This window comes from Glycine soja, chromosome 4, assembly GCF_004193775.1.
Source record: "Glycine soja cultivar W05 chromosome 4, ASM419377v2, whole genome shotgun sequence".
Lineage (NCBI taxonomy): Eukaryota > Viridiplantae > Streptophyta > Magnoliopsida > Fabales > Fabaceae > Glycine > Glycine soja.
In genome coordinates, this window is record NC_041005.1 from 3,616,703 (window position 1) to 3,629,928 (window position 13,226).

Genomic DNA, 13,226 nt, shown 5'->3' on the forward strand with positions numbered 1-13,226 from the left:
TAATTGAAGAATTTTAATGACAAATACTTTTGAGAATTAAAATATAAATTTCATGAATTAAAAATTTCACTTATTTTCTATAAAAAATAAAAAAAAGATATGAAAACTATAAAAATTAAATGGATAATTAAATATATACATAGAGAGAGTTATTGTAATTATTTGGAAAAAAAGTAAATTATACCGACTTCCTATTGAGGTTTATCCTTATTACTCTAAATATTCATCTATTTTTAAATCAGAAAATCTCTTAATTTTTGGACTTTCGTTACATCGACCTCCTCTCGTAGGCATAGAAATGGTTAACCAACCCCTTTAATGAAACTCAAAGTAATATAAAAAAAATGAGGATTATCGTATATAATAAGAACAAACTTCACTGAAAGTCCGTGTAATTTTTTTAAAAAAACTGACGTTTTAATTGTACACTGCAAATAAAAAATGTTAAAATTTAGAATTATAATAGAATTGGGACTGTTAATATGGTGATTATAAATTTATGTTTATAGTGCGGTGTAATATATTAATAATATGGTGTATTAATAGCATATTGAATTTTTATATCAATATTTATTTATCAATATAATCTGTTATAGTTTTAATATTGATACGGAATGCTTATAGTAACATTTTAATTTTGTTCAGAATATATATATATATATATATATATATATATATATATATATATCCTTTTTTTTGTATAAATAGGTTAGTAAACTGCATCATTTATATATTTTAAAATAATTTATAATTATAACTTATTAACGTTACTGAATGCACACACGTAGTGTGAGGTAACTGGCTAAGAAAAGCTACATCAACTTAATTTATTATTTACTTATTTTTATAATACATCCTAAATACACTATTTTTAATAACTAAGATCCCCAAAACACCTAAAGTAGCGCAAATATTAACTTCTTATAATATATCTCTAGTTGTTCACAAATCTCTCTCATAGGGATCATTTCACCAACGAATGTGATACTTAATCAACGGTACAATTCAATGATGTTGCATTTTGGACTATAATAATTTGAGCAAAAGTGAAGACTAATTAAGACAGGCAACTGATGTGTTTGAAGTCTTTGAAGAAACTTGTGGAGGCAAAAATAGCTTCAAAGAGCAGAGAAGGGGACAGTTAAGTCATATTATGTATATGTCACGCGCATTATTCTTTCTGAATTCTGATCCCATTTGTATTATGAATAATAGCCTAGCATTATTGTCGTATAGTCTTTGTTTTATATAGGTGTTTTTTTTTCCTCCAACCTTTTCTTAATTAATTAACCTAGTTTTGTGATCAAATTTCGTCGTTTTTGGTGCTTATAGTAATTAAGAAAATTGCGGCTAAATGTTAATTTACTCTTTGAATCCGTCTAAAGTGTAAACAGATTTGTCTACATTAAATTTAATTAGTCTATTCTCGAAACCTTTACTTCTTTAACTAGTTAACAAATTTCTGCTCGATATATAATACGATGAAGAATGCTAATCTATAAGTCAACGTCTAATAAGTCCACATAGTACGTTTTTATTCAATACTCAACAAGAATAATTAAAATCCTTAATGATGGTCACCTGCCGAGATCTGGATATATATGGACAGGTGTTTGCAATGTATATAACTTAACATGTTTCCATTGGTCGATAGACTGTTGCAATAAGTAGATATTTGCCAGTAACCTAGCTGGACAAGTTTTGGACAAGACATAAATTATTAATGACATGTACACTTTTATTCTCCTTACTTTAATTTATGCTTGATTTTGATCTCTCTTCTAACTTTAATTCTAATTGTATAGATTTAGGTCTAATTTTTAGTACAAATTATTCTCATTGCCCTAACTAGAACAAGGACTGGTTGTTCTAATTGTCCCAATTTTTTATCCTTGTGGACTTTCTTAGTGATAGCTTGATTAATATGTTAAAAAAGGAATTAAATTACTAATTATTCTTTTTTTAACAAGTATATTGTTTGAAGAAAATCTTGGTCAAGACATGTTATATTTCTCTTTTTAAGAAAATTTGAACCTTAAACATTTGGAATGCCATATTTTTCTATAAAAAAAATAACCAAGTTCCATACATTTTTGTTCTCAACACCAAGAAGTATTTAACAAAAATGATGTGATGTCGTGTCACACTTGATGTTAACGAGTAAAAAGTGAATGATAGAAATCACAAATCATAATTTAGCGAAGACACTGAGTAGTGAAGCAACATCACATTCAAGTAGGTCATATCAATGCCTAGCCTGATATAATATTAAATATGAAGTGATCGCGATTAGGCTGAGCATAGAGGTGATATGGCAGTATCGATGGATAGCGAAGCTGAGAAGATTTACTTACGCATTGAAAAGGAAAGGCTGGCGCAAAACTCTTGGGACATATATATCATGGGACTCATGACATGTATGTAAGTCACCCTTATAAAAGGACATGTTAGGTACGGATCCATGGGGCAACATATATAGACTTCCCATCCTTACCTCCCTGGCCCATCCAACTTTCCCTTTCATTTCATTTACTCAAATTATTACGCTTTTTCAGCTCATTCATTTCACCTTTTTTTCTTCAATTATCTCATGCTACATATTGCTAATCTTTGATTAGAAAAACTAAATAATTCATCATATTCTTTCATTGTTGGCAGAGTAAATTAATTGATCTCAAGAAGGGATCCCGGAAAAAGATAAACCGTTTCACTATAATTAGACATGACAATCGGATAAGATGAGGATAGACATTATTTTTTCAGTTTCTTATCCTGACTCTTTCACATTTACTGGTACTCATTTTTGAATGAGTTAAAATTTGTTATTTCATTTTCGTACCTATCGGATATTAATTGAAAATCTGAATTAAAAAAATTGATTGTTACACATTTATTTTTAACTACTTGTATTTGCAACGCATTTATCTACAAAAATCATCAATAAAAGAATCTTAAATTATATAAAAATTATAAACAAATTAACAAGTAATTAATAAAATTTTAATAATTTCATCATCGGGACGGATACAAGAATGAGTATGGGACAGGTAGTAACATTCTTGTCTCCGACTCCAATCCCGATTAAAAAGTGAATCCAAACCCGTACCCGATCAACTCGGGTATTTTTCGTCAAAATCAGGATAAGCTAGTTTCATTGTCTTACCTAATTATGCTAGACATACAAGTTATAAGTTATAAAATTGATTAAAAGGTTAAAAAAGATCGAGGAGAAAGAAATCATAAATTCAGATTTTTTTATTAATAAAAATTAACAAATTAATAATTGATGTTGGTGGGTAAAAAAACAATGGTGTAGGGAATTTTTAGAAATTAAGCTAGAGAATTGAAGGATTACATGCATAGCTGAGCTAATCATCTACGTAGCTATCTGGTTGATGATGAGGCAGAGATTAGCAGACGTATCGCTTATATGTACAATAAGGGGGGGAAATCATAGTAAACAGAACTCGGAAGGGAAATTATGTGAAGTGGCTACATGCCCCTCTTCTATTTCTTTTTTTATTTGAATATGTTTGTCGTGCAATAAAAGAATTCTCCTTTTTATTGAAATTAATTATTTTCCAGAAGTATACTTAGATTTCGAGTAGATATTCATGTATTGAACCCTGCACAAAAAGAGGATCAGGAGCCCAGAACAAACAACTCAATTTGGAACTACTCTCCTGCTGAAAGCTGCACCTTGCAGAAAATACACATTAATTTGCCCTCATTGTCTGGTCAATGACACTGGTTGTACTATTTTATAAAAAAATAAAACAGATAATGACATATATATATATATATAGGGAGAGAGAAGTTATTCTTCTAACTATTTTTTTCTTGTCTAGATTGCGAGTATGTTCTAGACAATTTTATACAAATCATGTAAAATTGTTATGAGTGATAAAATTCTCATTCAATGTTTAACACATTTATATACACATGAGTCGGGTGGTTCCTACAACTGATTTTATACGTCCAAATTAAGTTACATCGATGACAATACCAATATTAATGTCACCAAATTATTGCACAAAAAATAAATTATTAGCATGGGGAAAGAAAATATAAAAATTAATAGAGGGTAAATTAAGATTAAAGGTACATATATGGAGGTTGGTGAATTAGGGATGTCGAATTGAAGGTGGAAAGAGGTGTGATGCACGGGTAAAAGTAAGACGGAATGATGTAGTGACTTTATTGGTAGAGGTCAAAAAAATGATTTAATCTTAGAGCACCAATTAACAATTGCTTGTTGGCAAAGTCTATGAATACATTAGAGGTGTCAAGCCTATTATTGGTTGGTGTTCTGTTATATGGAACCCAACAATCCCCCCTCTTTGATTCTGTGACTTGCTAAAAGGAACCGGCTGCTTACTCTTGGCAAAGTTGTTTTTTTGAACAAAGGTTTCATCTGCCCTTTATGTTCAAATTAGGCTGAGTCAAATGCTCATTTGTTCTTTTCTTGCAGGAAATTTATCCAAGTTTGGGTTCACATCCGTGATTTGACTCCTTTCCGCAGGCGTTTCACTTCTTTACAGTGCATTACTACTAACTCTTTAAGTAGGGACAGATCCACATCAGGTGTTCAAGAAAAATTACGTTATCTGATTATAGCAATTACAGTCTACTGCATCTAGCTGTCTAGGAACAAGCTGATTTTTGAAGATTATCAATTTTCTGTAATAGAGGTTATTAGCAAGATTAAGTTTCTTATGTATAGACAAACACATTTATTACATTTGTTTTAGCATCTTGATATAAGTCTTCTTGTATTAGAGAGACTTTTTTATTTTCTCTAGCTGCGTATGTCCCGTTTATTATTATATCATTTTAGGTTTAATATAATTTAATTTTTTAAAAAAAAATTGAATGATGTATGTGTACGTATTTTTAGGGCTGTGAGGGGAGGGAGAAGGGGTGGGATGATTGTGTTGTGGTGGTGGGTGCCTTATAAATTTTCTGACACGCAAACCCCACAGCTACTAACTCCCATACCGATTCTATCAAGAAAAGTGGCTGTTCAAATTACCTTGTATATGTTTTCACAGGGAACTCAGAGGAGAAGAGGGTATACTATGGGAGTTTGGTATATTCATTCCCAAATGCCAATGCTTTGACTGTCACTATTCCTTTTCTCTTGCTATTCAAATTTCCCACCGGGCAGTGTGCTCACATGCCTATTTTGCAACCACCATTACTTCCCCCTTCAAATCCAACACCCGGGCCTTCACATTTTAACGTGTTTGCATGTGTTGTAGCACCACAAAACAACAACTTTGTGACAACAGCATCCCTCCCAAACGCTTAGGGCTTATTGAACACAGATAAGATGAGCAAACCCCATACCATATGATTTACTTATCATTCATGGACCCGTATCACCATCATTGTTTCTGTACCTACGGGCTACAACTCTTTTTCCGTCCAAGTGTTACTTTCTTCATTCAATCAAAATATATAATATAGTGAGAAAATGTAATTAAGGTGTGCAAGTTTTTTTTTTTTTTTTTTTTTTTTATGTTGAGTTGATATGCGTCATAAAAAGTCACCCCCGTATTTTTGTTTAACTTTTTACTTTTAATTTTTTTTTGGTTTTGAAAGAAATGTTGAATATTATAACATCTTGTTATTTTATGCATTTCACTAAATCATCACAATAATATAAACAAAATAAAAAATAATATATGTTTCTCCCCTTTCCACTTCAAATTAATAGATTTACACTAACACGAGAATTTAACCCTTTAAAGGATCAAACTAGTAATTTTAATTATCTTTAAACCATCGTTCCGTTGAGGTCTCAATATATCCCTACTAACATTGGTTTTTTGGTAGGTTATGAGACTAATTATCAATTTCAAACTTAAACACACTTAAAAAATTTCTCTCCTACCTAAAGATGTGATGCGCGAAGATGTTCTGCGGCTATGTGTGCTTAATTTAAATTGTTGATGAAAATTGAATAATCAAATGACATGCATATTCTCAATTGGCAAAAACACAAACGCAAGTCCTCCCTTATAGACATGGACAGTACATGTTCCACTCCTTACGTTGCCATTGCCAAGCACTCCAATTTCTTGTTTTGGGTCAGTCATTTTCCTTTTGCCACGTGGAATGTCCACAAGCATCAGGGACGGATCACCCAGAGGCTCCAAGAGGCATGCCCATGCACCCAATTGACGAGGAAAATGTATTGGACAACCCAACGAGGAAAATACAAAGAGGCCCAAAGCAAGAGAGCAAAAAGCCCAATAACAAAAGGCGTACAGTACACACTATATATTCTGATAGCAATTTTTTGGGTCCATATCTGACATCTTATATGATATTCTATATATATTTTTGTCCAAACCGGTTCTAATATTTAAACTAGAGCTACGAGTACTTGAAGTTTGAATTTGCTCTAAACATTTAAACATAGTATTAAATAACACATGTCCAACTACTTTTGTACAACAATAAGTAGTTTTTTATTTATTTATATATGTTTACCAATGTTTGTTGTAGATTAATATCAATTAATAATTATTATATTATCTTTTATATTATCAATTGAGAATTAAAGATGTGATCATTTTTTAGAGGTAAAAATATGATCATTGTCATATATATATAAAATACAAATATTTAAATGAGAATGGGATTATGATAATATTAAATAGTTCATTAAGAGATTTTTATCTACGGTTAGATTATTATAAATTTATTGTTCCACTAAATAAATTTATACACATAAACACACTCTCTAAAAAAATTATCCAGAATGAATCTAGAGCTCTAAAATGAAATTAAGAACTTATCCCACCAAGCCACTCACATAAAGATAAATGCGAATTCAAATTAGTATTTAATAACCTTTTAAGTATTATTGTCATACAAAAATTGCATACTTTTTTTTATTGAGAAGAATTGCATATTATTCCCTTGGAACTCATATTTAAGGAAAGAGTTAATCTTATATATTACAAATCTAACTAATTTTATTTTATTTAATGTTATTATTTTTAAAATATTTTTTTATTTAATTTTAATTTTATTTTTAATGATTTCGTTTTATTGATAATAACAAGTTTTAATCAAAGACATTTTATAAACTATTTTATTTTTTACTTGAGATTTAAAAAAATCAATAATGTTAACTAATTTTTTAATTAATCTAAAATTAATTAATTTTACTTATATATAAATTCCGAAAGAATATAATTTTGTATCTCCGTGTCTATTATTATTATGTTCCATCAGTATATTCTACCATGTTCCTAACATGCTTTAAGAAAAGAAGAAGAAGAAGAAAATATCATGTTGGGATGCTTTTAACAAACAATTTTGTCTAAAACCTTCTAATAATGGTTTTATCCAAACCTTCTAAACAATTCCAAGAATGGTCGTTCCTTACATAAGCGTACTTCCTAGAAAATTGGTGAAACTCAGGAAGACAAGACAACATTATCACGTCATGTGTTCCCCGCAGCCGCGGAAGCGAGTACTGCGATAGATTCAAGCCACGTGTCACAAGTCAAAGGAGAAAACTGATAAAATCAACGGCTACAAATGCGCCACGCAACCATACACCCATCGAATATTCACATATTCACACCACCACCCCGATAGAATAATTCTCTTTATTTCGTCACAATAAATAATACTAAAAATGACTTTAATCAAAACCTCGTTTTATTTTTTTTGTGTCCCAAAAAAAGCCCCGTTTTATTTTTTTAGGGTTCCATCTATCTATCTATTTAGATAAAACACAAAATCCCAATCTTAATCGTAAGCAATTCCTCTCTCTGAGAGAAGCTTTCGAATTCCTTCTGATCCTCGTAGAAATTTAATGGCTTTTTCATCATCCGATTCAAAACCAGTGACGTCGCTGTTGTTCTTTTCCTTCCTAATTCCGATACCTTTCGATTCTGTTTCTGCCCTACGCATACTCGATACTTGTTCATCTCTCCCTTTCTCAAATTCTGATTCCTTTTTGTAACATAAACACCGTACTAGCCCAACTAACAAATCAAACAAAACCGTTACCATGGGAAAACGTAAGCTCCTCAATTCCTAGGGCTTCCGCGATTATTGATCCAACTCAACTGAATTTTCCGATTGCTTAATTTAAACAATTAATTATTATTATTATTATTATTTTTTGCTGCGTTCAGGTAATTCTCAACGCAAAAGTGCTGCGATGTTCGATAGCGATGACGATAGTAGCGTGACTTCGTCGTCAACTGCTCTTTCTGATTTGATGTCGGTGTCTGGGGCTGAAGATGTTCAATTTGTTCAAGATTCCTTTCTCGACCAAGCTCTCGATGCATTAGATGAGAAAAGGTAATTTGGTTAACATTATTCAAATTGAATTGACATGGAGGATGGAGCTAAAGGGGTTTTCTTATATGTCTTTTTCATTTATGAAGGGGTTCCACGAGGGAGAAAGCTTTGTCATCGATCATTGACGCTTTCAATAGCAACATGCAGCATGAGTTTGTGGAGAAGAAGTAAGCTTTTATCGTTATTTTCTTTAACTTGTTTCTGTTATGCTATTGATTTTTAGAATTTAATTAAAGTTCGCTTACATTATCATCCAATCATAACTTGTCAGATAATTTGTTGACTTTTATAATAACTACTTAAAAGTCATTTAAAGGTGATTTTAATTGGTTGACAGTGTAAAAAAATCATGACTGTTTAACTCTTGTTTTTATTACAAAAGACAGATAAATTATTTTAGTTTGCTTTGCTAAACACGACATGAGATCAACTTGGATATGTGTTCCAAACTCCCAATTATGATCCTTCTTTTTAAGGTTTTATTGCTGGCACTATTTATAAATTAACTTGCAATTTTACCTTACTATCTATATATAATCACGCGTATATTTATTTGTCACTCTAAAGTCATTATTGTCATAACCTTGAGGTGCTTTCTTTAATCAGATTTGCTACCTTACTACATCAATGTCTTGCTTCAATAAAAAAGGGATCTAAAAAGGCATCTGCTAAGGAGATAGCTTTGGCATCTCATGCCATTGGTAAGAATTTGATTAACTTGTGCATGCTTCATATTGACTTCATTTTATTGAATATTTAATGTCATTCATTTGTTAGGTTGTTTGGCCTTGACTGTTGGATGCGGTGACAATGCCCGCGAGATATTTGAGGAATCCATTCGTCCTTTGGATGAATCTCTCACATCTAGGATAGATGTTTCAAAGACACCATCAGTAAGTAGGAGTTGGAAATACTTGTATTCAAACTTATTCTTTACAGTCTTTAACACTGAATAATGACATTAATGTTTATAGTTACTGGAGTGTTTGGCTATAATCACTTTTGTTGGAGGGAACGATCAAGAAGAAACAGAACGATCAATGGACATGATGTGGCGAGTGATTAATCCCAAATTAGGTTCCAATGTAGGTATCTGTTTCAAATATACTAATTTTTATTGTATTTTCTAATCATCGCTTCGTAGTAAGATTGACTGTTGTATGTTTTTGATAATAGTTGTGTTAAATTAAGTAAAATGACAATAAATTTTTTCCCATATGTTTAGGTAGTTGCTGTCAAACCTTCTGCTTCATTAATTGCCAATGTGGTGTCTGCGTGGTCCTTCCTCCTCTCTACTGTGAGCAATTTGAAGCTAAATACAAAAAATTGGCAAAAGTAAGAAGTCTGTCATTTTGCATATATTTCTTATTTAATTCTACACATGCATCTTGTTAGAGGCTTCTGTTAGCTAAATTATTTTGCTCATAATATGATGTTGAATCACTTTAACCCAGTGTTTTAAATCCTGGATAGCGGTGCATTGCAGCCGGGCCAAAAAACATTATGGGGGATAGCTGGTATTCTAAATTCTTTTATTTAGTTTATATAATGTATGCTATATACTTATATATTCTCAAAAATGATAAAAATTACTCAAAATTCATGACATTCAATTCAAAATAAAAACTCAGCTGTCTTAAAAATTAAAAATACATACAAGTAAATACCACCTAAAATCAAATTCGAGTTTCCTACATGTTGCCATGACTGAGAACAAGAGCCAGCAATCTCTAACAGACCCAGTCACCGGAGAGAAGAGAAACTGGAAACCAGTTGCCAAAGAAACCACAAACCAGTCACCGTAGAAGAGAAAACAGAGGCAGAGAAACCTGTCACCAGTTAGAAACCAGTAGCCACAGAAGATAAACAATCAATGAGGAAGAGAATTCAGTTGCCAGAGACATTGTACACAAAAATGAGGTGGCTGGATCAAGAGAAAGTGAGAAACAGCGCCTTTTTGGTTGATTTTATAAGCAAAATGTTTTAGAATTTGAAATCCCAAAAATAGCCCCCCAAACAATCCCTAATGTTAGTGTTCAGAGGCCATTTTTGGAATCAAGAGATAGCACCACTATCCTGTTCGCTGTGGCCACCATTTTGTCTGCAATGAGCATTACACTGAACTGCTGCATAATGGCAACCCTGTGGCATAGTGGCTCTATTTGAAACCCTCCTTCAACCGTTTCCTAGACTCCCCTACTTGTTGATGCTTTTGTTGTTTGTCATTGTAGAAAAGAGCCAAGAGAGGAGGAAAAGCCTGCATATAATTTTTGCATGAGTGAAAGATAAAAATGGATTGTACAAAACATGCAACCTATCTTTAATTAAGAAAAATGGATATATTAGTTGAATTTAAATATTTTATAGCTACTCTGGGTTTAAACATTGAATTAAAACCGTTGTTTATTTTGACATATAAGTTTAGTATGTAACAACATAAAAATTTGATATTTAAATTTTCAACCCTTGAGAAAATTTCAATCCTAATGGCCAACCATCATGCCTACTGCTATTTTTGATTTTATTGATCCTACCATTATTTTTTCATGAATTGTTTAGGTATTTCATTTGCTTATTTTTAGTAATTTTATGGTACTTACGATGTGAGTAGAATTATAGTCCCGGTAGGATATTTTAGATTTAAATTATATCTGTTTTATTTGCAGTGCCAATATATACCCTTATTATAGAAAATTGTATTCCATAACTTATTGTTTTGTTGTTGATGCAGTTCAATATCCTATTTATCTAGTCTTCTAGACAAGGAAGATAGGTCTGTACGAATTGCTGCTGGTGAAGCACTGGCTCTAATTTTTGAAATTGGAGTTATAGATAAATTTTCTGCCAAGTCAGACAGTGCAAGTGATACAACGCAAGAAGGGAGTAAACCACTTGAAAGCTACATATTTTTACAAGGATTGAAAGGAAAGGTGATAAATCAATGCAAAAATCTTTCTATAGAGGCTGGTGGAAAAGGTTCTGCCAAGAAAGATCTTAATAGTCAGAGGAACTTGTTTCGAGATATCTTGGATTTTTTTGAGGTAGTTTGTTTTTACCACTACTGTTATTATTATTTGAAAATGAATAATGTATTGCTGATGAAGCTGAAGCTTCTGTACTGATCTTACCTTGTGATACTAGTATGGTTACTCCCCGGATATTTCAATGAAGATTGGTGGTGATTCCCTGCAGGCATCATCATGGTCTGAAATGATACAGGTTTTTCTTGTGTGCTTTCTTTTTATATAGTGGTAGAAATCTCTTTTTTCATTTCAGCATTTTGACATCTAGATTTTTGCAGTTGAATTTTATCAAGCATTTTCTTGGGGGAGGATTCATTAAGCATATGCAGGTTGGATTTCCCTTGCTTTTTCTTTGGTATGCTTCTGGTTATTGTATAATCTTGAAGTCATGTTTACCCCTTCTTTTTTTCCCTCTTCTCCCTTGGCAAACAGGAAAATGAGTTCTTACATGAAGTCTTTGGTTTCTCACCGAAGAGAAAGTATCTTAATACCAACGAACACAGAATGTCTGGTGGTGAAAAGGTAAGCTGTCCGTGATTGTGCCCAATTATCTTGACTTTGTGAAAATGGCTTTCCTTTTTTGTTGCCCCCCCATTTGTTATCATGCGCTGACCTGCTCCATTCCCTCCATCTGCAGAGAATGTTTAAGTCTCCAAATTCGGTTTTGAACAAGGCTAGGACACAATCACTTAATAAGCAGCGGATATTATCTGAGGTTGGCATTCTTACCATATAAAAGAACGTGTACTTCCCCCGTTGAATTACTTAACTTGATAATAGTTTTCTTAAATGCAATTGAAATGTACACAATTATGACAAATTTTCCTGCAAAAACGAATGGGTAGAATGTACCATGTGTCTGGGTTTGCACCCGCATAGCTTAGGCTCTGAATGCCATGGTTGTCTTGTGCTAAGTTGATTGTTCTTGCAATTACGCCTATGTTTATTTTTATTTTTGTTTTTGTTTGCCAATTTCCATTTACGCAATTATACGGTATGTTGTGGCCTTGTGGCCTTCCTTTAATCGGCATGCCTATACTGTATCGATGCTTAGTTTTTTCTCTTTGATTTCTTTTGTTAAATTAACAGGGCAGAAACTTCGGCCACTACGCTGTCGGTATGGTTGACGAGGAGGCATGAATTTGACTGCGAACAACAATAATTATGTCTCAATTAGAGATTCGATCTTTCATTTGATGTACAAATTCATATATTTTTATCGGTTTTTATACTCTTTGGTCTTGCTACTTTTATCAATTACACAGTAGATTTCCATGACATGGGATTTATAATGTTATAATATGAATGGCAAATAGATACTATTGAGAAGGGATTTCATCTGGTTCGAAATGTTTATTTTTTAAGGTTATGCACAAGATTTAAAGAGTTATTAAATGACTTTGAAATATGTTATTATATTTGTAGATAGTGAAATAGTTCAGACTACATAAGAGTGCGGTTGTTCTTTAGTTTAAAAATAAGTAAAAAAATAAAATGTGTAGATAGCGAAATAGATACATTTTTCGTCCTCTAATTATAGAAACACAGACTCAATTTTAAATGCCTATTTTACAGTAAAAAAATGTGTTAATTATATATTTTTTTATACTCTTGATTTATTATGAAGTTTATTAGCGACACAAGTATTTCAGAAAGTAGATACATTTATTGATTTATTAGTGAAAAATAAATTATTACTTAAATTATGAATTATGTTATTAAATACAATTACCATTTTAACTGTTTAATTCTATGGTGGTATTAATTAAAATTAACTAATTAATTATTTTTATTGGTTTTAATAAACTAGTTATTTGTTTCAAAAATAATTTTCGTGGTGTACATGAAATAAACAGAGAAAACCTAAGAAGC

General features: G+C 31.7%; 1 protein-coding gene across 1 annotated transcript; it reads left to right on the forward strand.

Annotated features, from left to right (window-relative positions):
• The first annotated feature begins 7,681 nt into the window (after positions 1-7,681).
• Positions 7,682-12,723, forward strand: LOC114408770 (interferon-related developmental regulator 1-like). Its single transcript, XM_028371930.1, has 13 exons — positions 7,682-8,045; positions 8,163-8,331; positions 8,418-8,498; positions 8,938-9,032; positions 9,109-9,224; positions 9,306-9,416; positions 9,557-9,666; positions 11,063-11,372; positions 11,473-11,550; positions 11,633-11,683; positions 11,787-11,876; positions 11,992-12,069; positions 12,444-12,723. The coding sequence occupies exons 1-13, from the start codon at positions 8,036-8,038 to the stop codon at positions 12,492-12,494; spliced, it is 1,350 nt and encodes a 449-aa protein (XP_028227731.1). The 5' UTR covers positions 7,682-8,035; the 3' UTR covers positions 12,495-12,723.
• The last annotated feature ends 503 nt before the right edge of the window (positions 12,724-13,226 follow it).